A 23,569-nucleotide genomic window follows, 5' to 3' on the forward strand; every position below is an offset into this window, starting at 1 on the left:
AGAAATAAAATAAAATAAAATGTGTGTGTGTGTGTGTGTGTGTGTGTGTGTGTGTGTGTGTGTGTAAGAACCTGTGGGTAAGTTAGAGGTAAGAGCCTGCAGTATAGCGTCAGCCTCGAGCGTAGCCATCATCTTCAGCATGAGCTCCGCCTGCTGCTCCAACCCCACCTCCAACCGAGCATCCAGAGCTGAGGGGAGAGAGAGAGAGAGAGAGAGACAAGAGAGAGAGAGAGAGAGAGAGAGAGAGAGAGAGAGAGAGAGACACTGACTTAATGGCCCAACAGTAATAATCATTGACACCAGAGGTCCTGTAATCAGAAGTATGTGCACCCCTAACCATCACATCTGGCTCCTGATGTGTTCCTCTCACACACACACACACACACACACACACACACTTCTTTCCTCTCCCAGTAAATCCTTCCAGTAGATCAGATGTTTTTATTTATACTTCTGTAAATGAATTATATTAAATCTATTCAAGATCATTTGTACTGTGCAGGTGAGGAAGAAGAGAGGTGTTATGACCCTGAAGAGGAAGGGTATGAGACTCTGCCCCTCTCAGTGGGTGTGGTACCTTGTGAGACAGAGACGGAGAGGTTCTGAGAGCCCGGTTTCTCCACCGCAGCCGGGGGTTTGGACACGGGGATTCCTGCTCCTCCGATGTAGGGGTTATAACTGTACGTCCCATAATCAGCACCCCAATAATCATACCAGGTACTGCTGATCGGCTACACACACACACACACACACACACACACACACACACACACAATCAAATAAAATGGTTGAGAAAGACGAGCGTTCCAGCAGGTGTGTGTGTGTGTGTTGTAAAGGTTACTAAAGTTCAGTGAGATCAGAACACTCAGCAGGTACTAGATGAGGGAGGAGTTACGTGTAGTGTACCTTAAAGACTTTAGCAGCTAACGGATCTTTTTCCAAATCAATATCCAAAGGATCGATATCGACATCCATCAGGTCCTGCAGCAAGTCAAAGTCTATGTCTTTATCTTTTTCCAAAGACGACAGTGGAGGAGCACCTGAAGGTAACGAGAAAAGATTGAACATCATACACACTTAAAGGAATCTAATGAGTGATATGGAAGTTATTCATCTTTACATAAAAACTGGTTTAGTTTCAGCAGCTGAAAGCAAACAGGAGTATCTGAGGCACATGTTGGAGTCGTGGCTCATCCGGATTCCATTAAACAATCAGTTAAATGCATACAAAGTGCTTTATCATTTATATCTCATTTATCATTTATCATATGCTAATCAATAAATATTCAATCACACCTTTCTTAATATTGAGTGTTTATAGTTCACATTATATTTTCTATAAATAAATAATTATTAGGTATATCAATTATTAATATATAATTAGGTATTTGTGTCCTATTGTATATATTTTTTATTACATTTTTTACATCATAATTAGAGTACATGTATTATAATTAAACTTTTATACAGCTCATATTTAATTTTTGTCTCAAGCATTTAATTAATAGTTTCTTATTTACATACTGCATGTCATAAAAACACAATAGTTGTAAATTATTCAGAGATAATTGATTATTATATGTAATACAATTTAGCACTTTTCATTCAGATTTTGACAAACTACTATACTAAATCATTAAAATATAATTATACAATACTTGTACCGTATTTTAGATTTTTGTCAGTGTTCAATTGAATGTAAATGCTCCGGACCGGTTTAATGTGGGACAATATTTTCCTCAGACCGGTCTTTAATGTGTGAAGGATAAATACAACAAAATAAAATAATACGAGCATAAAAATGGTATTTTATAAATATAACAATAAACGTGAATCACTGTGTTGTTGTTTGTTAATATTTCTCTCTTGGGGGTTTGAATTTAGCAGTAATTTATTGTGTTAGCGGCCGGAGGTAAGTCATGTGAGTGGAGCTCCTTTAAGAAGGTAGTGGATGGAGGTAAGACGTGTGACCGGAGCTCCTTTAAGAAGGTAGTGGATGGAGGTAAGTCATGTGACCGGAGCTCCTTTAAGAAGGTAGTGGATGGAGGTAAGTCGTGTGAGTGGAGCTCCTTTAAGAAGGTAGTGGATGGAGGTAAGTCATGTGACCGGAGCTCCTTTAAGAAGGTAGTGGATGGAGGTAAGTCATGTGACCGGAGCTCCTTTAAGAAGGTAGTGGATGGAGGTAAGTCATGTGACCGGAGCTCCTTTAAGAAGGTAGTGGATGGAGGTAAGTCATGTGACCGGAGCTCCTTTAAGAAGGTAGTGGATGGAGGTAAGTCATGTGACCGGAGCTCCTTTAAGAAGGTAGTGGATGGAGGTAAGTCATGTGACCGGAGCTCCTTTAAGAAGGTAGTGGATGGAGGTAAGTCATGTGACCGGAGCTCCTTTAAGAAGGTAGTGGATGGAGGTAAGTCATGTGACCGGAGCTCCTTTAAGAAGGTAGTGGATGGAGGTAAGACGTGTGACCGGAGCTCCTTTAAGAAGGTAGGGGATGGAGGTAAGACATGTGACCGGAGCTCCTTTAAGAAGGTAGCGGATGGAGGTAAGTCATGTGACCGGAGCTCCTTTAAGAAGGTAGTGGATGGAGGTAAGTCATGTGACCGGAGCTCCTTTAAGAAGGTAGGGATGGAGGTAAGTCATGTGACCGGAGCTCCTTTAAGAAGGTAGTGGATGGAGGTAAGTCATGTGACCGGAGCTCCTTTAAGAAGGTAGTGGATGGAGGTAAGTCATGTGACCGGAGCTCCTTTAAGAAGGTAGTGGATGGAGGTAAGTCATGTGACCGGAGCTCCTTTAAGAAGGTAGTGGATGGAGGTAAGTCATGTGACCGGAGCTCCTTTAAGAAGGTAGTGGATGGAGGTAAGTCATGTGACCGGAGCTCCTTTAAGAAGGTAGTGGATGGAGGTAAGTCATGTGACCGGAGCTCCTTTAAGAAGGTAGTGGATGGAGGTAAGTCATGTGACCGGAGCTCCTTTAAGAAGGTAGCGGATGGAGGTAAGTCATGTGACCGGAGCTCCTTTAAGAAGGTAGCGGATGGAGGTAAGTCATGTGACCGGAGCTCCTTTAAGAAGGTAGTGGATGGAGGTAAGTCATGTGACCGGAGCTCCTTTAAGAAGGTAGCGGATGGAGGTAAGTCATGTGACCGGAGCTCCTTTAAGAAGGTAGTGGATGGAGGTAAGTCATGTGACCGCGGCATCATGACCTGCATTAAGAGTGAGTCATAGACACACGTGGAGGAGAAAATCCAGGAATTTTCCACAATAAAACATGGTTCAGAATCAGATCATAAATAAAACAGAAATAATGTAAGTTATGTGTTCTTTCCGTGCGGCCCCCCGGTACCAACTGACCCACAGCCTGGGGGTTCAGGACCACTGCTCTAAACTACAAGTAAAGGCAATACTTATAATTAAATTATTTAAATAAAATTTAAACTACATATTACATATAATTGTTAATATTTATATATTTTATAAAAATTTTCCTGTAGATTTCACTATAAATCATTTGTATATACAAACATTTCAAGGTCACAGGAAGTAAAGGTCAAAATCAAGAATTAATCCCCATTTAAAAATACACAAAATAAATAAAAACAAACAATTTAAAACATGAATAGTGTCCTGAAACTTAGTGATACATCCTCTGTGTGTGTGTGTGTGTGTGTGTGTGTGTGTGTGTGTGTGTGTGTGTGTGTGTGTGTAAAACGCACTCTGGAAAGCAGACGAGCTCCCGGGAGCACTCGAGAGATCAGGACCGAGCGGCTCATCGATCGTCTCCACCAGTGTGAGTGGAGTGGGCGGAGCCAGTGCGTCATCCGAATCCAACACTGCTGAGGAGGAGGAGACGCCACCTTCATCACCTACTGCACCCTCCTCCATCACATCCACACATCCTGGAGACATCAACTCTCCTGGAGTGGGAAAGAGTGAGAGAGAGAGAGAGAGAGAGAAGCAGACGGCAGAGTTCCAGACTGCGTCGTAAACCTCAAAAGTATTGTTTTCATGCGCTCACACACACACACACCTGTGAGGATGTCCTGCAGCATGCAGGTGAGCGAGTATTGAGCCCAAGCTCCACCCCAGCTGATGTCACCACGATTGAAGTCGGTTCCAACCAATAGGAGGAGGAGTCTCTCTAGCTGCTGCTCGGACACCACCTCACACAGATGGATTGTGGGTCGTGTAGCGTTCGCTATCCGCGCTAGAACCTGACGCCAGGAGAATATCGTTACTGTTACCTTCAAAGAAAGTTCAACTGGAGCACTAACAGTGTGTGTGTTTGTGTTAGTGTGTGTGTGTGTGTGTGCGCGCGTGAGCGCTGTTAGTGTGTGTGTGTGTGTGTAAGGGGTGTGTGTTAGTGTGTGCATGTGTAAGGTGTGTGCATGCGCGCGTGCGCGCAAGGGGTGTGTGTGTCAGTTTCAGTAGGAAGTGTTGTTGAACTCTTTATTTTATCAGTTCATCAAAGTCTGGAGTAAGTTTTGTTGTGGCAATTCTCAGGATAGATCCGAGGTGTTGGTCAGAAACTGTCGCAGTTTTTAAAGAGTATCAGATTAAGCTCTCTTAAGAGAAGAAGAGAGTACTGTACTGCATGTGAACAAGGTCAATGGAGCTGAAGTGCGACATCTTTAGGGGAAACGTGGGCATTACAGGGGAAAGGTAAATTGAACAATGTTTACCTGTACCTATTTTAATAGAATTTGGTCACGTTCATGGCCGGATTAATAAACTCAACGGGCCGTGTGTGGCCCGCGGGCCGTAGTTTGCCCATGTCTGGTGTAGGGTGTGTGTGTGTGTGTGTGTGTGTGTGTGTGCGCGTGTGCGTAAGCAGTGTGTGTGAGTTGTGTGTGTGAGCGGTGTGTACCTTGCAGACGAAGAGCAGCAGGTCAGCGTGGCAGGTGAAGTCCATGGAGAGGAGAAACAGGGCGAGTTTCTGCACCACGCAGATGCAGCGTTCGTGAGACAGTGTGAACGGGAGAAGCTCCACCTCTGGAGTCTCCTTCACTGTAGATGAGGCCGAATCAGAGTCAAGAGACGAGCGGGGCCATTCCGCTGTCCGACGCAGCCGGATCAGATCCTTAAAGTGCTGAAACACACACACACACACACACACACACACACACACACACACAGAAGTGAACCCTCTAATGCCGATGGTAGGGAGAGGGAATGTCAGACGTGGTGCTCGAGAAAGCGGAAGCACGGCGAGCGGGCGAGTGTTCATGCTAGGCTAAAGGCTAACCCTAGCCGGCCGGCTCTCCCGTCCATTCTCCCTTTAAAAGTCTGCTTCCTGGACAATAAACTGGATTACATCCGACTCCAGCGAACCACACGGCGAGAGTGTAGAGACTGCTGCGTCTTTGGTTTCACAGAGACGTGACTCAGCGTCAGAGCTCCGGACGCCACCATCCGTCTAGACGGGCTAACCGTGTTTTATGCCCACAGAAACGCAGCTTTGTGCGTTAAGACTTGCGGTGGTGGCGTGTGTTTACATGGACTTTGCACCGAGAGGGGCGAACACGCTAGATCTTGTTGACACAAATATCCCCAGCACATATCGTGCGGAGCCCCGTCCCCATCTCGGCTACTCAGACCACATCTCTGTTATGCTAATTCCAGCATACAGACCGCTCGTCAGATGCTCTAGACCAGCAGGAGCTTCTTCTGCTCTGCAGGACTGTTTTGAGTGCACTGACTAGGACATGTTTAAGGAGGCTGCAAGTGACCAGCTACATCAGCGAGTGGTTGATGACGTGACCATCTCCAAGATCATCACTACACGCTCCAACCAGAAGCCGTGGATGACCACAAAAGTGCATACGCTGCTGAAACAAAGAGACTCTGCATTCAGAGCAGGGGACAAGACGGCCTCAAGAAGAGCAAGGGCCAAACTGTCCTGTGCCATCAGAAAGGTGAAGCACCAACACGCCAAGAGAATCCACAACCACTTCCAGGACAGCGGAGACACCCGGTGCATGTGGCAGGGCATCCAGGTGATCACGAACTACAACACATCATCACCTGCTTTTGACTGTGACGCCTCCCTCCCAGATGTGCTGAACGACTTCTACGCCCGGTTTCAAGGTGCAGAACAAACTGGAGGTGAGGAAAACCACCCCTCCTCCCAGTGACCAGGTGCTGAAGTGAGGAAAACTCTATAGAGTTAACCCACGGAAGTCTGCTGGACCAGACAACATTCCTGGCAGAGTGCTCAGGGAAGTCCCTGTGCTGAAGAAGTCTACAGACTATCATCCCATCGTACTTATACCCATAGGGATGAAGTGCTTCGACAGGCGCATCATGACCCAGCTTTCAAACTCATTGGACCCTATGCAGTTTGCGTATCATCCAAACTGTTCCACAGACCATGCTATCTCCACGAACCTCCATCTGGTCCCTCAGGGCTGTGTACTCAGCCCACTGTGGTTCACTCTGCTGACTTACGACTGTGTAGCAATGCAAAGTTGGAACCACATCAAGTTCCTCAATGACACGACCGTGGTAGGTCTCATCAGCAAGGACAACAAATCAGCATTCAGAGAGGATCAACCCGTCTCTGTGCTCTCCGGCAGTCAACAACCATCTCTTTAGTTTTGTCAACGTTCAGAGTGGCCATTCTCCACTTCCACCAAATTCCTTGGTGTTTGTCCGTCAGAGAACATCACCTGGTCACTCAACACCATCAGCTCCATCACCAAAGCCCAGCAGCGTCTCTACTTCCTCAGAAGGCTGAGGAAAGCCCCCCAACCCATCCTGACCATGTTCTATAGAGGGACCATCGAGAGCATCCTGAGCAGCTGCATCACTGCCTGGTTTGGGAACTGCACCGTCTCAGAACAAAAGACCCTACAGAGGATAGTGAGAACAGCTGAGAAGATCATCAGAGTCTCTCTAACCTCCATCATGGACACAACTCAACACACAGTCTTTACTCATCTCAATTCACTCCACCACCATATTATATCTCTATTTTATCTCTATTTTATCTCTATTTTATCTCTATTTAATCATTACACTGTTTACATGTTTTTGCACTGCAATGTGTTTGTTTAAACTCTTGTTTATAGTCCTCTTTTACACATTACTGTAAAATAATAGGATACAGCAGGTTTACTGGTCGGTGCTATTTTATGTGTTGTGTATTTGTCCTACACTGTCGTGTGATGGAGCTCTGTGTTGTGTGATGGAGCTCTGTGTCGTAGCTCTGTGGTGTGTGTCGTAGCTCTGTGTCGTGTGATGGAGCTCTGTGTCGTAGCTCTGTGTTGTGTGTCGTAGCTCTGTGTCGTAGCTCTGTGTTGTGTGATGGAGCTCCGTGTCGTAGCTCTGTGTTGTGTGATGGAGCTCCGTGTCGTAGCTCTGTGTTGTGAGTTGTAGCTCTGTGTCGTGTGATGGAGCTCTGTGTCGAGCTCTGTGTCGTAGCTCTGTGTGTGATGGAGCTCGTGTCGTAGCTCTGTGTCGGTGATGGAGCTCTGTGTCGTAGCTCTGTGTCAGGTGATGGAGCCCGTGTCGTAGCTCTGTGTCAGGTGATGGAGCCCGTGTCGTAGCTCTGTGTGGTGATGGAGCTCCGTGTCGAGCTCTGTGTCGTGTGATGGAGCTCGTGTCGTAGCTCTGTGTCAGTGTGATGGAGCTCCGTGTCGTAGCTCTGTGTTGTGAGTTGTAGCTCTGTGTCGTGTGATGGAGCTCTGTGTCGTAGCTCTGTGTCGTGTGATGGAGCTCTGTGTCGTAGCTCTGTGTCGTGTGTTGTAGCTCTGTGTCGTGTGATGGAGCTCTGTGTCGTAGCTCTGTGTTGTGTGTTGTAGCTCTGTGTCGTGTGATGGAGCTCCGTGTCGTAGCTCTGTGTCGTGTGATGGAGCTCCGTGTCGTAGCTCTGTGTTGTGTGATGGAGCTCCGTGTCGTAGCTCTGTGTTGTGTGTCGTAGCTCTGTGTTGTGTGTCGTAGCTCTGTGTTGTGTGTCGTAGCTCTGTGTTGTGTGTCGTAGCTCTGTGTCGTAGCTCTGTGTTGTGTGTCGTAGCTCTGTGTCGTAGCCTTGTGTCATGTGATGGAGCTCTGTGTCGTAGCTCTGTGGTGTGTGTCGTAGCTCTGTGTCGTGTGATGGAGCTCTGTGTCGTAGCTCTGTGTTGTGTGTCGTAGCTCTGTGTCGTAGCTCTGTGTTGTGTTTTGTAGCTCTGTGTCGTAGCTCTGTGGTGTGTGTCGTAGCTCTGTGTCGTGTGATGAAGCTCTGTGTCGTAGCTCTGTGTTGTGTGTCGTAGCTCTGTGTCGTGTGATGGAGCTCTGTGTCGTAGCTCTGTGTTGTGTCGTAGCTCTGTGTCGTACCTCCATCATGGACACAACTCAACACACAGTCTTTACTCATCTCAATTCACTCCACCACCATATTATATCTCTATTATATCTCAATTTTATCTCTATTTTATCTCTATTTAATCATTACACTGTTTACATGTTTTTGCACTGCATTGTGTTTGTTTAAACTCTTGTTTATAGTCCTCTTTTACACATTACTGTAAAATAATAGGATACAGCAGGTTTACTGGTCGGTGCTATTTTATGTGTTGTGTATTTGTTCTACACTGTTGTGTGATGGAGCTCTGTGTTGTGTGTCGGAGCTCTGTGTCGAGCTCTGTGTTGTGTGATGGAGCTCTGTGTCGTAGCTCTGTGTTGTGTGTTGTAGCTCTGTGTCGTGTGATGGAGCTCTGTGTCGTAGCTCTGTGGTGTGTGTCGTAGCTCTGTGTCGTGTGATGGAGCTCTGTCGTAGCTCTGTGGTGTGTGTCGTAGCTCTGTGTTGTGTGATGGAGCTCCGTGTCGTAGCTCTGTGTTGTGTGTTGTAGCTCTGTGTCGTGTGATGGAGCTCTGTGTTGTAGCGCTGTGGTGTGTGTCGTAGCTCTGTGTCGTGTGATGAAGCTCTGTGTCGTAGCTCTGTGTTGTGTGTCGAGCTCTGTGTCGTGTGATGGAGCTCTGTGTGTGTGATGGAGCTCTGTGTCGTGTGTCGGAGCTCTGTGTCGTGTGTCGGAGCTCTGTGTCGTAGCTCTGTGTTGTGTGATTGAGCTCTGTGTCGAGCTCTGTGTTGTGTCGTAGCTCTGTGTTGTGTGTCGAGCTCTGTGTCGTGTGATGGAGCTCTGTGTCGTAGCTCTGTGTGGTGTGTCGTAGCTCTGTGTCGTGTGATGTAGCTCTGTGTCATGTGATGGAGCTCTGTGTCGAGCTCTGTGGTGTGTCGTAGCTCTGTGTCGAGCTCTGTGTCGTAGCTCTGTGTCGTAGCTCTGTGTGTGTGATGGAGCTCTGTGTCGTAGCTCTGTGTTGGGTGTCGTAGCTCTGTGTCGTGTGATGGAGCTCTGTGTCGTAGCTCTGTGTTGTGTGTCGTAGCTCTGTGTCGTGATGGAGCTCTGTGTCGTAGCTCTGTGTTGTGTGTCGAGCTCTGTGTTGTGTGATGGAGCTCTGTGTCGAGCTCTGTGTTGTGTGTTGTAGCTCTGTGTCGTAGCTCTGTGTTGTGTGTCGTAGCTCCGTGTCGTGTGATGGAGCTCTGTGTCGTAGCTCTGTGTTGTGTGTCGTAGCTCTGTGTCGTGTGATGGAGCTCTGTGTCGTAGCTCTGTGTTGTGTCGTAGCTCTGTGTCGTACCTCCATCATGGACACAACTCAACACACAGTCTTTACTCATCTCAATTCACTCCACGACCATATTATATCTCTATTATATCTCAATTTTATCTCTATTTTATCTCTATTTAATCATTACACTGTTTACATGTTTTTGCACTGCATTGTGTTTGTTTAAACTCTTGTTTATAGTCCTCTTTTACACATTACTGTAAAATAATAGGATACAGCAGGTTTACTGGTCGGTGCTATTTTATGTGTTGTGTATTTGTTCTACACTGTTGTGTGATGGAGCTCTGTGTTGTGTGTCGGAGCTCTGTGTCGTAGCTCTGTGTTGTGTGATGGAGCTCTGTGTAGCTCTGTGTTGTGTGTTGTAGCTCTGTGTCGTGTGATGGAGCTCTGTGTCGTAGCTCTGTGGTGTGTGTCGTAGCTCTGTGTCGTGTGATGGAGCTCTGTGTCGTAGCTCTGTGGTGTGTGTCGTAGCTCTGTGTTGTGTGATGGAGCTCCGTGTCGTAGCTCTGTGTTGTGTGTTGTAGCTCTGTGTCGTGTGATGGAGCTCTGTGTTGTAGCGCTGTGGTGTGTGTCGTAGCTCTGTGTGTGATGGAGCTCTGTGTCGTAGCTCTGTGTTGTGTGTAGCTCTGTGTGTGTGATGGAGCTCTGTGTCGTGTGTCGGAGCTCTGTGTCGTGTGTCGGAGCTCTGTGTCGTGTGTCGGAGCTCTGTGTCGTAGCTCTGTGTTGTGTGATTGAGCTCTGTGTCGTAGCTCTGTGTTGTGTCGTAGCTCTGTGTTGTGTGTCGTAGCTCCGTGTCGTGTGATGGAGCTCTGTGTCGAGCTCTGTGTGGTGTGTCGTAGCTCTGTGTCGTGTGATGTAGCTCTGTGTCATGTGATGGAGCTCTGTGTCGAGCTCTGTGTCGTGTGTCGTAGCTCTGTGTCGTAGCTCTGTGTCGTAGCTCTGTGTCGTGTGATGGAGCTCTGTGTCGTAGCTCTGTGTTGGGTGTCGTAGCTCTGTGTCGTGTGATGGAGCTCTGTGTCGTAGCTCTGTGTTGTGTGTCGTAGCTCTGTGTCGTGTGATGGAGCTCTGTGTCGTAGCTCTGTGTTGTGTGTCGTAGCTCTGTGTTGTGTGATGGAGCTCTGTGTCGTAGCTCTGTGTTGTGTGTTGTAGCTCTGTGTCGTAGCTCTGTGTTGTGTGTCGTAGCTCCGTGTCGTGTGATGGAGCTCTGTGTCGTAGCTCTGTGTTGTGTGTCGTAGCTCCGTGTCGTGTGATGGAGCTCCGTGTCGTAGCTCCGTGTTGTGTGTCGTAGCTCCGTGTCGTGTGATGGAGCTCCGTGTCGTGTGTCGGAGCTCCGTGTCGTGCGTGTTTGTATGTAGCACCAGGGTTCTGGAGGAACGTTGTCTTATTTTACTGTGTACTGCATCAGAAATACATGGTAGAAATGACAATAAAAGCTTCTTGACTTCTTCTTGACTTCTTGCTGCACAGAGGGTACCATGTGACAGATCAGACCCGATGTCTGACTCCCTCACCTTAGACGTGGCCTGTTTGAGCTTGGCCTGCTCCACCAGCAGCTTGTAGGACGAGCCCTTGTTGCTCTGGATCTTCTCCTTTTCGATTTGCTCCACCAGAGCTTTCTGCTTCGCTTTCAGCAAATTCAGCTGCTGCACGCAAAGGGACAGAACACACACACACACCAGCTCCGGGCTTAGAACATGACAGCAGCAGAAAAAAAGGCATCGTTGATGGTAAATTGTTCGATATAAAGTTTATCATCAACTGCAGGAGATCGTGTGTCATTGTGGAACAGTTACACACCAAACAGCTGGGCATGTGGGAAACAGCTGAAAATCCAGCTGCTGCTTTAACATCTGGATTAACTGACACCAAAAGATGACTGGCATCATCGAGGTAATAGATGTCTGACTCGTTAAGTGCGTGTGCATTTGTCACGTGTTCCTGCTTGCTTTGTTAAAGTTTTGTGTGCACGCGCACCAGTATCATGTGTTTGTCTCTTTGTATAGCTGTAGTTGTGTGTGAGTGTATGTGTGTCACATGTACCTGTGTGTAGCTGTAGTTGAGCATTTGTGTGTGAATGTGTGTGTAAATGTGTGTGTGTGTGTGTGTTTGCGCACATGCGCGTCACGTGTACCTGTTTGTGGTGCACCAGCTGTTTGCGTATCTTGCGTGAGTAAAGTCGGTCTAAACTGCTGTTTCCTTTAGTGGATCTGCACGGAGTGTGAGACTGCAGACTGTTGTTGATGAAGCTCCACTGATTACCTGTCACACACACACACACACACACACACACACACACACACACACACACACACACAGTGTCATCTGTAATGATGGTGAAAGAGGCAGTATCAGTAACAACAGTAACAGTTCAGCACAGGGCTGATGTTCGTTAGCGCTCATTAATGCTCATTAGCATTCACAATGGCCTGTTATCGCTCATTAGTGCTCGTTATCGCTCATTAATGCTCGTTATCATTAGTGCATGTTATCACTTATTAGTGCTAGTCAGTTCTAGATAGTGCGGGTTATCGCTCATTAGTGCTCGTTATCGCTCATTAGTGTTCATTATCATTAGTGCTCGTTATCGCTCATTCGTGCTCATTATCATTAATGCTCGTTATCGCTCATTAGTGTTCATTATCATTAGTGCTCGTTATCGCTCATTCGTGCTCATTATCATTAATGCTCGTTATCGCTCATTAGTGCTTATCATCATTAATGCTCGTTATCGCTCATTCGTGCTCATTATCATTAATGCTCGTTATCGCTCATTAGTGCTTATCATTAATGCTCGTTATCGCTCATTAATGCTCATTATCATTAATGCTCGTTATCGCTCATTAATGCTCATTATCATTAATGCTCGTTATCGCTCATTATCATTAATGCTCGTTATCGCTTATTAGTGTTCATTATAATTAGTGCTCGTTATCGCTCATTAGTGCTAGTCAGTTCTAGATAGTGCCAGTTATCTCTCATTGGTGCTTGTTAGTGTTCTCACCTGTAAACGTCCTCTCCCTTTCTTTAGCTCCCAGATGTTTCTTGGCTGCAGAGGCTTCGTCCTCCACACTAGCCACGTAGTCCAGCAGCCGAGACACGAGCATCACCACCCAGCTGACCATCGGGATGTCCAGCACACCTACACAGAGAACTAGTTTACAACACACAACATATCCTGGAGTAGTGCTTCTGTCTTACCCACACCCACACCCCACCCCACCCCACCCCACCCCACCCCACCCACCCCACCCACAGAGAGAGACTCCATACCCTCGGTGCGGCGGTGGTGTGAGACAGACGGCTGCTGTAGAGGAGACAGTAGAGAGTCGAGAAGGTTCAGCAGACCTTCTAATACACCACTGTTAGAGAGAGACCTCTGTCCTATACATGACAACAGCATGAACACCCTGAGAGAGAGACGGACATTAGATCATGTCAGGATCATGACATTATAACTGTACTACTCTAAACTCAGGTATTTCTGTGACCCGTATGTGTGCGTGTGTGTGCGTGCGTGTGTGTGTGTGTGTTACCTGTCCTGAGGGAAAATGAGCATCTGCTCAGAGTTGTAAAGCTCCTGCAGGACATTGGAGATGAACTGCCCCCACCAGCTCTCAGCTCCACACAGCTGTACGAGTAGCAGGCCGGCATGGAGTCTGATCTGAGGAGTACCGCTGATACACAGCTGCTTAAAGAGCTCCTCACACACCTGGGCCTTAAACACACTCCTCAACACGGCTGGCACACACTGACCTGAGACAGACAGACAGACAGACAGAGAGAGTGTTTATTAAAAAAGCAACCAAAAAAAATACATCAAGACAATAAAAAGGGGCATGGCCTATATGAAGTCATGTAGGCGTGGATTGGACACCCGCCAGACAACCTGAAGTACACACAGCCTTGAAATTATGACTGTAAAGAGGGTGTGAAGGGGCGTGGTCTCCACACAGAAAAGAGACGTGAAGAGAGACGTAAAGAAAGGCAGAGATGTGAAGTGAGACGTGCGTCTCACCGTTGTTGGCGTGCAGCAGGCTGAGCAGCGTGTCCAGCAGGTAGCGGATGGTGGTGCGCAGCTGCTCGGTGGACGTGTGCTGCACCAGCTGTGCGAGCGGCTGATTGGCTACGGTAGAGCGAAGTGGGCGGGGCAAGCGCAGAGAACCCAGAGACACGCGCAGTCTCTGCACGGCCTGCGCTGCCAGGTTCAGCTGGAGCTGCAGCTGCGCGCAGTCGTGGTAGGCGGAGAACACACGCGAGTCTTCCTCCAGAGCTTTGTCGGGTTTACGCAGGAAGTACTGAGCATTGTTGGCGCTGTTCAGAGGAGGAACGTCCACGTTCTGCAGCAGCGTTTCCAAACGATGACACGCCAGGTTATACCTGAAAATCCAGCACAGGGGTTCAACGTTTGTTCATGTCTACAACATCTCCATACTCAACACCTCTGATCTCAATCAGGAACATGATCCTGCATTCAAACTCATTCAGGTTCTGGTTCTGGTTCTGATTGCAAATCCAACATGAGATTCAGATTCTAGCTACTAATGGACATGAACTCTTCCCAGTGTGTTGTGGTCCTGACCTGCACTGGATGTCCTCCTGCAGGGCCACCATCATGGTGAGGTGCTGCTCGAGCTCCGGCTGGCTGAGGGTGTCGCTCTCAGCCCGGAGCGGGTCGTTCATCAGCTTCAGCTCGCTCTCCCAGGGCAGGATGTAGGTGTGGCCATAGTAGAACCCCAGCGGGATCTTGGCGCGTGCGTTGGTGCTCCCGTAGCGTCCGATCACAGTGATCTAGAAGGAGAATTGGAAGAAAGATGTTAGATCTAGAGAGAACACACTCCATGTCACGCCCACTCCACTGAGTTTACCTTCATGAATCTGCACACAGGTGGAGGCAGCAGGTCGTGGAGGATCAGAGAGTGTGTGCTGATGTCTGTGGCCACCACCAGCCTGCGTCCGTCCACCTCCTCACCCAGCGTCCAGATGTCAATAGAGAGAGACGCCAAGTCAGCGCACGTGGGGATCAGAGCGTCCGTCAGCAACACGGGACGTCCGAAATCCAGCGTCACGAACCGCCGTGCTCCTGTACACACACACACACACACACACACACACACACACACACACACACACGAGTTATGATCAGTCAAAGTGTGTGTATCAAACCCATGTGTGTGTGTGTTTGTGTGCAGTACTGACCTGAGTGCATGCGCTCAATGATGATGGACTGGTGAGGTGGAGGCTGGAGGAAATGTGATGCCTGAGAAATGGCCAAAGCCAGACCACTGCCCATCGGGTTCTAACAGCACACACACACACACACACACGATTATTACACACTGCATCACACAACACTACACAACACTAACATGTACATACACGCACATACACACACACACACACTTATAATCCAACCCGAATTCCAGAAATGTTGGCAAGTTTTTTTACACTTTAATAAAATGAAAACTAAAAAATGTAAATCACATGAGCCAATATTTAATTCACAATAAAACATAAAAAAGTTTAAACTGGGAAATTTGTACACTCATGCACAAAATGAGCTCATTTCAAAGTTGATGCCTGCTTCAGGTCTCAAAAGTTGGCATGGGGGCATGTTTAGAGTGGTGGAGCATCTTCATCATCTTCCTCTTCTTTTCAGAACAGTTTGAAGACGTCTGGTCATTGAGGTCATGAGTTTCTGGAGTTTTGCTGTTGGAATTTAGACCCATTCCTTCCTGATATCAGTTTCCAGCTGCTGAAGAGTTCGTGGTCGTCTTTAGCGTGTTTTATGTTTAATGATTCACCTATGGAGCACATTTAGCGCAATATCTGGACAATTCAGCACACGGACTCTACTACTACGAAGCCATGCTGTTGTAATAGCTGCAGTATGTGGTTTTGCATCGTCCTGCTGAAATACACGTCGTCTGGAGGGCAGCATACGGTGCTTTAAAACTTTTATATACCTTTCAGCATTTATAGTGCCCTCTACAACATGTGAGCTGCCCATACCGTATGCACTTCTGCATCCCCATACCATCAGAAATACTGGCTTTTAACCTGAACGCTGATAACACACTGGAAAGTCCCCCTCCTCTTTAGCCTGGAGGACACGGCGTCTGGGATTTCCAACATGAATTTGGACTCGTCTGACCAAAGAACAATTTTTTTACTTTGAAACAGTGCATTTTAAATCAGCTTCGGCCCACAGGACATGACTGCGTTTCTGGACCATGTTCACACGTGTCTTCCTATTTACATGATGGAGATAGATGAATAAAATATTGGCTCATGTGATTTGAAAGTCTTTTAGTTTTAATTGTATTCAAATGTAAAAAACGTTTCCGAGAATTCGGGTTGTAATATAAGTAGGAGTGTGTGTGTATATATATGTTTAGGTGTAAGAGTGAGTGTGTGTGTACACGTGTGTGTGTGTGTGTGTGTATACACACTAACCAGTTTGGCTTTGTGTGTGTTCTTGCTGTGCGTGTGTGTAGAGGGCAGAGCCGGGTCGATGATGTTGTTGGGGAACAGCTGTGCGAGTTCTGCCCCGATGGCAGCACTCACAGCCTCGTTGGGCGGAGTCAGGGGTGGGGTCATAAAGAGGGGTGTGGTTTTGGGAGTGGGTGGGATCACGTCACTGGGGTGGATGAAGAAGCCTGGAGCCCCAGACGAGTTCGACACCACAGAGCCGTGAGGCTGCACTGATACAGAAGAAGTCTGGTGCAGCTTCGCTTCCAGTTTGGCTTTCTGTTTTGCATCACACACACACACACACACACACACACACACACACACACACACACACACACACACACACACACAGTCATTTCTCAGCTCAGGTGCATAATGGTGAGTTCCTGTGTACTCTGAAAGCCGCTCCATGCATTTATCTGTGTGTGTGTGTGTGTGTGTGTGTGTGTGTGAGACCTGCTGCTGCAGTTTAAGAAGTTGTTGTTGTTTCTCCTGCAGGACCTGGAGCTGTTGTTCTGCAGACACCATGGCGTGGGAGAGTGACTGCAGTGCCACCTGCGCAGCCGAGCTCAGAGCTGTAGACGCTTCTCCCACCGTGCTCCCAGACAAACCCGCCACGCTGGGGGTCACACCGAACGTGCTCACTGCAACAGGTCAAAGATCAAACTGCTGTGACCCAGAAACCTTCTAAGTACTACTGTCAATAGTAGGATATACAACACACACACACGTGTAACGGACCACACCAGTGTGTGTGAGAGGAATAAAGAGAAGAGAGTTCTGTACCCGTAAACATACTTGCATCGTCCCTCTCCACTCGGGTTCCGTCACTGGTGGACACGCAGGTGAAGTGTAAAGGTTCCACCTCCAGCAGGCCGGTGAGGGATGTGAAGCTACCTTCTGCAGCACCACACCCACTCACTTTACCATTCCCTACACACACACACACACACACACACACACACACACACACACACACACGAGAACACATTACAGTAACAATCCTCTTTACCAGCTCACTTGGTGGAGCGGTGCGGCATGGAGCGGCTTTACCAGCTCTCTGTCTGTGTGTGTGTGTGTGTGTGTGTGTGTGTAAACCTGAGAGAATGTCAGACAGGTCGATCTCGTCCGATTGGACTCCGATGCTGCTGCTATAAGAGTTCTTACAGGAAGATCCGCTCACCTCCAGATCAAACAGAACCGGATCAAATGGAGAGCCGTACAGGCCGTACCTACACACACACACACACACACACACACACACACACACACACACACAGGATTGTTTAATTTCTGCATCTACACTCAAACACACACACCACAAAGCATTAGATGAGACTTGAACCCCATAAGTGCAATTGTGTGGTGATGGTGATGATGATGATGAAGAAGATGGTGATCTCCAACCTGGTCTGGAGCAGAGCCTCTAGTGGAGTGAGACGCTCCTGAAGCTGGCGTGACGCCGCAGTCAGGAGAGACGCGCAGGCCGTGCTGCAGCTCGCCAAGTCTTCATCCTTCACGTAGTTTAACAGCACAAAGTACCAGTACACTGACCCTACACACACACACACACACACACACACACACACACACACACACACACACACACACACCCCACAGTTTTATGCACTAAAAAGACTCAAGTTTATTTAACATTCATGGAAGGAGTCTCCAGCGTCAAAGATAAAGCTGTAACATCAGGACAAATGAGCGAAGAGGATGAGAAGAACATAAAATCACACATCAATCATCTCATTCATTAATTCATAAATAAATAAATAAATAAATACCTCCAGTAGCTGCAGCAGGTAAATAAGGCATGTTATCCAGCAGGGCCTTCAACAGCGCCTGAGCAAAACCCTGCTGATTCACCTCTCCTTTCCCATTACTGCACACACACACACACACACACACACTTAATTTATTAATAAAAGTATTTTAAAAGTGTAAAATGTAAAGAAATTCCTCTCCTTAGAAAAACAGTCAAAAGTTTGTGGACACCTGACTATAAGATTGCTATATACTTTACATTCTACATCTAATCTGCTGTTATGGAGACTCCACTCCTCTGGGAAGATGCTCCACTAGATCTTGTGCAGATGCGTGGTTATAGACGCTGTGAGGGAACTGACCTTATACACAGAGCAAGAAATCGAGCGCATTTGTGAGCGATGCTGCGTCCTGCCTGGAAAAAACACACACGCACGATATCACCCAGACGCTTCCTGGTCTTAGCCTGAAGACCCTCCTTCCCTTCTTTAGGGCTAAAACAAGAAAAACCAGCACGTTAGAGACACACACACACACACACACACACACACACACACACACACACACACACACACACCAAATCAAATGTAAATCCACAGTGAGAGAGAAGAGAATGATGATGATGAGGATAATGTAAAGGAAGAGGTAGAGAATGATGAAGATGATGATGAGGATAAGGTGGAGGAAGAGGTAGAGAATGATGAAGATGATGAGGATAATGGAGGAAGAGGTGAGAATGATGATGAGGATAATGTGGAGGAAGAGGTAGAGAATGATGAAGATGATGAGGAGGATAATGTGGAGGAAGAGGTAGAGAATGATGATGAGGATAATGTGGAGGAAGAGGTAGAGAATGATGAAGATGATGATGAGGATAATGTGGAGGAAGAGGTAGAGAATGATGATGATGATGAGGATAATGTAAAGGAAGAGGTAGAGAATGATGAAGATGATGATGAGGATAATGTAAAGGAAGAGGTAGAGAATGATGAAGATGATGAGGAGGATAATGTAAAGGAAGAGGTAGAGAATGATGAAGATGATGAGGAGGATAATGTGGAGGAAGAGGTAGAGAATGATGAAGATGATGATGAGGATAATGTGGAGGAAGAGGTAGAGAATGATGAAGATGATGATGAGGATAATGTGGAGGAAGAGGTAGAGAATGATGAAGATGATGATGAGGATAATGTAAAGGAAGAGGTAGAGAATGATGAAGATGATGAGGAGGATAATGTGGAGGAAGAGGTAGAGAATGATGAAGATGATGATGATGAGGATAGTGTGGAGGAAGAGGTAGAGAATGATGAAGGTGATGATGATGAGGATAGTGTGGAGGAAGAGGTAGAGAATGATGAAGATGATGATGATGAGGATAGTGTGGAGGAAGAGGTAGAGAATGATGAAGATGATGATCAAGTCAAGTCAAGTTTATTTCTATAGCGCTTTTCACAACAGACATTGTCTCAAAGCAGCTTTACACAAATCAACAGTGAAGGTGAATGGTGTGAATTTGTCCCTGATGAGCAAGCCGTGGCGACTGTGGCAAGGAAAAACTCCTTAGATGTTATGAGGAAGAAACCTTGAGAGGAACCAGACTCAAAAGGGGAACCCATCCTCATCTGGGTGACAAGGATGAGGATAATGTGGAGGAAGAGGTAGAGAATGATGAAGATGATGAGGATAATGTGGAGGAAGAGGTAGAGAATGATGATGAGGATAATGTGGAGGAAGAGGTAGAGAATGATGAAGATGATGATGAGGATAATGTGGAGGAAGAGGTAGAGAATGATGAAGATGATGAGGAGGATAATGTAAAGGAAGAGGTAGAGAATGATGAAGATGATGAGGAGGATAATGTAAAGGAAGAGGTAGAGAATGATGAAGATGATGAGGAGGATAATGTAAAGGAAGAGGTAGAGAATGATGAAGATGATGAGGAGGATAATGTGGAGGAAGAGGTAGAGAATGATGAAGATGATGATGAGGATAATGTGGAGGAAGAGGTAGAGAATGATGAAGATGATGATGAGGATAATGTGGAGGAAGAGGTAGAGAATGATGAAGATGATGATGAGGATAATGTGGAGGAAGAGGTAGAGAATGATGAAGATGATGAGGAGGATAATGTGGAGGAAGAGGTAGAGAATGATGAAGATGATGATGAGGATAATGTGGAGGAAGAGGTAGAATGATGAAGATGATGATGAGGATAATGTGGAGGAAGAGGTAGAGAATGATGAAGATGATGAGGAGGATAATGTGGAGGAAGAGGTAGAGAATGATGAAGATGATGAGGAGGATAGTGTGTGAATATTAAACAGTATCAATGTGGAATAAAACGTGTAAAAGCGTGCGAGTACCTGCAGGGTCCGTTAGCGTAAACGCCGGCGAGCCAGCAGAGGACGTCCAGGATGAGACTCTGACCGTGTTCTGAGGGTGAGTTCTCGTCACTGCGCTCACACAGTGCTGATAACAGTCTCTCCTGCAGCTCGGGGAACTGCAGCATCGCACACCGCTGTACTCTACACACACACACACACACACACACACACACACACACACACACACACACACACACACACACACACAGTTTTTTAAATGGTTGGAAACGTTTCAGAGAAGCAGCCATCTTGTTTGTTCCACAGTGAACCAACCTTTCTTTGGGTATGGACGTCTTCTTGAACCTCCTGATGGTGATGGAGACCTCCAGCAGAAGATCACAGCCCCGCAGGTTATCTGGCTTTTTGGAGGCCATCTGAGGATCTGATTTGGACGTGGAGGCCTTCTCCTGAAAACACACTCACATTATAAACACTATACAGAGAGTGAAATCTGTGTGTGTGTGCGTGTGCGTGTACCTTTGACGCCTGGGCTTTCTGCAGTAGAGAGGACAGTGTGTGTGTTTTGTTGCTGCATTGTGGTTTGGTAGGAGTCATGCGTACGATTCGGCGTGGACTCTCCTCCACTCCCTTCTCACACACCGCCTTTATATGGACCAGGAATGAGCGGTACTTCCCTCCTGCCATGCCTTAACTCAGTGAGACACAAAGAGAGACAACGAGACACAATGAGAAATCATGAACGTGAAGGGACACAACGTGAGACATGAAGGAAAAGAACCAGAAATTATAGGCAAAGACAAAAAAGGACACAGTGAGAGTGGGAGGAAAACATTAAGGCGAAAGAGAGACAGTGAGACGCAATGAGAAGAAATATGAGACAGTGAGACAATAAAACAGTGAAATGAACCAAGTCACAGAGACACAGTGAGACACAATGAGGAAAGCAAAGACAGTGAAAGTGAGACATACGATAACGTTTTATAATAAGACAGTGAGAATAAGAGTAAGAATAAATTTGACAATTAGACAGAGAAAGAAAATAATCATTTACAGTGAGACACAATGAGGAAACATTGGAGACAATAAGACATTGAAAGAATGAGTCACAGTGAGACACAATGAAGAGGAAATGAGACAATGAGACATTGAAAGAATGAGTCACAGTGAGACACACTGAGTGAGGATAAGACACAGTGAGAAACAAGGAGAGAGAATGAGGCACAACGAGAGAGAATGAAACACGGTGAGACACAATGAGAGAGAATGAGACAGCGTACAAACAGAATGAGACAAAGAGACAGTGAGAGACAGTGAGTGGTATAAAGTGTACTGTACCTTTGACGAGTTTGGGGCTGGTCAGGCTCAGCATCCCAGCATGACCTGAGAGGTCCAGACCACTGGCCAACCACACAGGTCCACACAGGATGTCCTCTTTATGGTCCTCCAGGAAGGGACACAATCTGGATACTACAAAACACACACTTTACATTTACAATAGTGGATCTTAGGGGTAAAAAAAAAAAGTTCCTTTAGATGGAACAGTAAAGAAATTGGGAGGAGCCAAATGTGTGCGAGTGTGAGTGTGTGTGAAAGAATGTGAGAGTGAGTGTGTGTAAGAATGTGTACCTGAGTTTGTGAGTGTGTATAAGTGAGTGTGAGAGTGAGTGAGTGTGTGTAAGTGAGAGTGAGTGAGTGTGTGTAAGTGAGAGTGAGTAAGTGTGAGAGTGAGTGAGTGTGTGTAAGTGGGAGTGAGTGAGTGAGTGTGAGAGTGAGGGAGGAGTGTGAGAGTGAGGAGTGAGTGTGAGAGTGAGGAGTGAGTGTGAGAGTGAGGAGTGAGTGTGAGAGTGAGGAGTGAGTGTGAGAGTGAATGTGAGTGAATGTGAGAGTGAGTGTGAGTGAGTAAGAGTGAGGTGAGTAAGTGTGAGAGTGAGTGTGTGAGTGAGTGTGAGTGAGTGAGTGTGTGAGTGAGTGAGTGAGTGAGTGTGTGAGAGTGAGAGTGAGTAAGAGTGAGAGTGAGAAAGAGTGAGAGTGAGAAAGAGTGAGAGTGAGTGTGAGTGTGAGAGTAGAAGAGTGAGAGTAGAAGAGTGAGTGTGTGAGAGTGAGTGTGTGAGAGTGAGTGTGTGAGTGCGAGTGTGTGTATCCTTGTACCCCCAGGTTCCTCAATGTCCATGAACTGGATGTCGTCGGTGAAGTCGTGCAGCAGAGGCTGGCCGTTCCTCTCACCGTTGGTCTGCAGTGAGTGAGACAGAGGGAAGATGATCTGACGATCTACTGCTGACTCTGAGGGAGGAGGAACACACTTACTTTTTAAACAGAAACCTGAAAAGCTCTTCGTTCAATACAAACTTGTATATATTTGTATATATCTGAGTTTTACTGAATGATGCCGGGAGACAGCACCTTCACCACCACCATGATTATCATCTCCAATTCATTTACAAATAATCTCAGGATAATCTGGAGATTATTTAAGGATGTTCTGTAAATAATTAGGATCACTTAAAAATATCTAAGTAATAAATATATACACACACATATATAATAATATAATTATAATAATATATATATATATTATCTGCATTATTTTCTTCTTCTTCATAATTAATGTAATTTGAGGATAATCTGTAGATAATTGAAGTATAATTTCAGACTAATATATATAGGTCATATCTACAGGGTCACATGTCTGCTCCTTACCGCTGCCCTTTCCCAGGCCGGGTGCTTTATTCTTCAGCAGCGTGACCTGGATCTGAGGAATGTTGGTGATGCTGGCATTGAGCACAAACTTGAAGTCCACGTGTCCCACCATGCAGGCTTTGGGCAGGACCAGCTCAAACACATGCTCGTCCCAGCTGGTGCTGAAACCGGAGCCAGACGGTCATGGTTAAGAGGAGGACCGGTTCAGGAGAATAACACTGATCATTGTGTGTGTGTGTGTGTGTGTGTGTGTGTGTGTGTGTGTGTGTGTGTGTACCTGTCACTCTGCAGTTTCCAGGTGCGTGTGTGCTGTGCGGCGTCTCCATGGTGCTGTTGGTGGAGGTGTTGAGGGTGGCGTCTCTGCTGCTGCTCCTGCTGTACCTCCGCCCAGCAGGGCGGCACCGTGGCTGAAAAGCGTGGTGTTAACGTCTCGAACCGGGTCAGCTCCACCAGCGAGGACAACGTCTCCACGCCCAGGGGCTGCTCCACCAGGAGGTCTACTCCTACACACACACACACACATACACACAATGGGTCCATTTTATCTCAAATGCTGGTCGATACATGTGTGTGTGTGTGTGTGTGTGTGTGTGTGTCAGAGAGCTGGTGTTGTACCTGTAATCCCAGGGCTCGATGGATTAGATGAGGGTTTCGCTCCCTCCAGTAGCTGTTCGACCCCTTTAGAAA

General features: G+C 46.8%; 1 protein-coding gene across 1 annotated transcript in view; it reads right to left on the reverse strand.

The window, feature by feature from the left end:
• birc6 (baculoviral IAP repeat containing 6) overlaps window positions 1–23,569 on the reverse strand; it is an 83,131-nt gene that overhangs the window by 37,375 nt on the left and 22,187 nt on the right. The window contains 30 exon segments of the mRNA XM_046855349.1: window positions 72–188; window positions 578–731; window positions 907–1,040; window positions 3,710–3,910; window positions 4,024–4,207; window positions 4,861–5,082; window positions 11,111–11,242; window positions 11,731–11,858; window positions 12,601–12,738; window positions 12,870–13,006; window positions 13,133–13,352; window positions 13,615–13,976; window positions 14,179–14,387; window positions 14,465–14,679; window positions 14,796–14,895; window positions 16,053–16,346; window positions 16,527–16,714; window positions 16,857–17,003; window positions 17,169–17,302; window positions 17,478–17,625; window positions 17,861–17,958; window positions 18,203–18,334; window positions 20,204–20,365; window positions 20,498–20,631; window positions 20,702–20,871; window positions 21,521–21,652; window positions 22,334–22,465; window positions 22,883–23,043; window positions 23,160–23,385; window positions 23,498–23,569. The exon segment at window positions 23,498–23,569 is cut by the window's right edge and continues 78 nt beyond it. Coding sequence (XP_046711305.1) covers window positions 72–188; window positions 578–731; window positions 907–1,040; window positions 3,710–3,910; window positions 4,024–4,207; window positions 4,861–5,082; window positions 11,111–11,242; window positions 11,731–11,858; window positions 12,601–12,738; window positions 12,870–13,006; window positions 13,133–13,352; window positions 13,615–13,976; window positions 14,179–14,387; window positions 14,465–14,679; window positions 14,796–14,895; window positions 16,053–16,346; window positions 16,527–16,714; window positions 16,857–17,003; window positions 17,169–17,302; window positions 17,478–17,625; window positions 17,861–17,958; window positions 18,203–18,334; window positions 20,204–20,365; window positions 20,498–20,631; window positions 20,702–20,871; window positions 21,521–21,652; window positions 22,334–22,465; window positions 22,883–23,043; window positions 23,160–23,385; window positions 23,498–23,569 — 4,983 coding nt within the window.

The sequence above is a fragment of the Silurus meridionalis genome, chromosome 8 (assembly GCF_014805685.1).
Source record: "Silurus meridionalis isolate SWU-2019-XX chromosome 8, ASM1480568v1, whole genome shotgun sequence".
NCBI classification, from domain to species: domain Eukaryota; kingdom Metazoa; phylum Chordata; class Actinopteri; order Siluriformes; family Siluridae; genus Silurus; species Silurus meridionalis.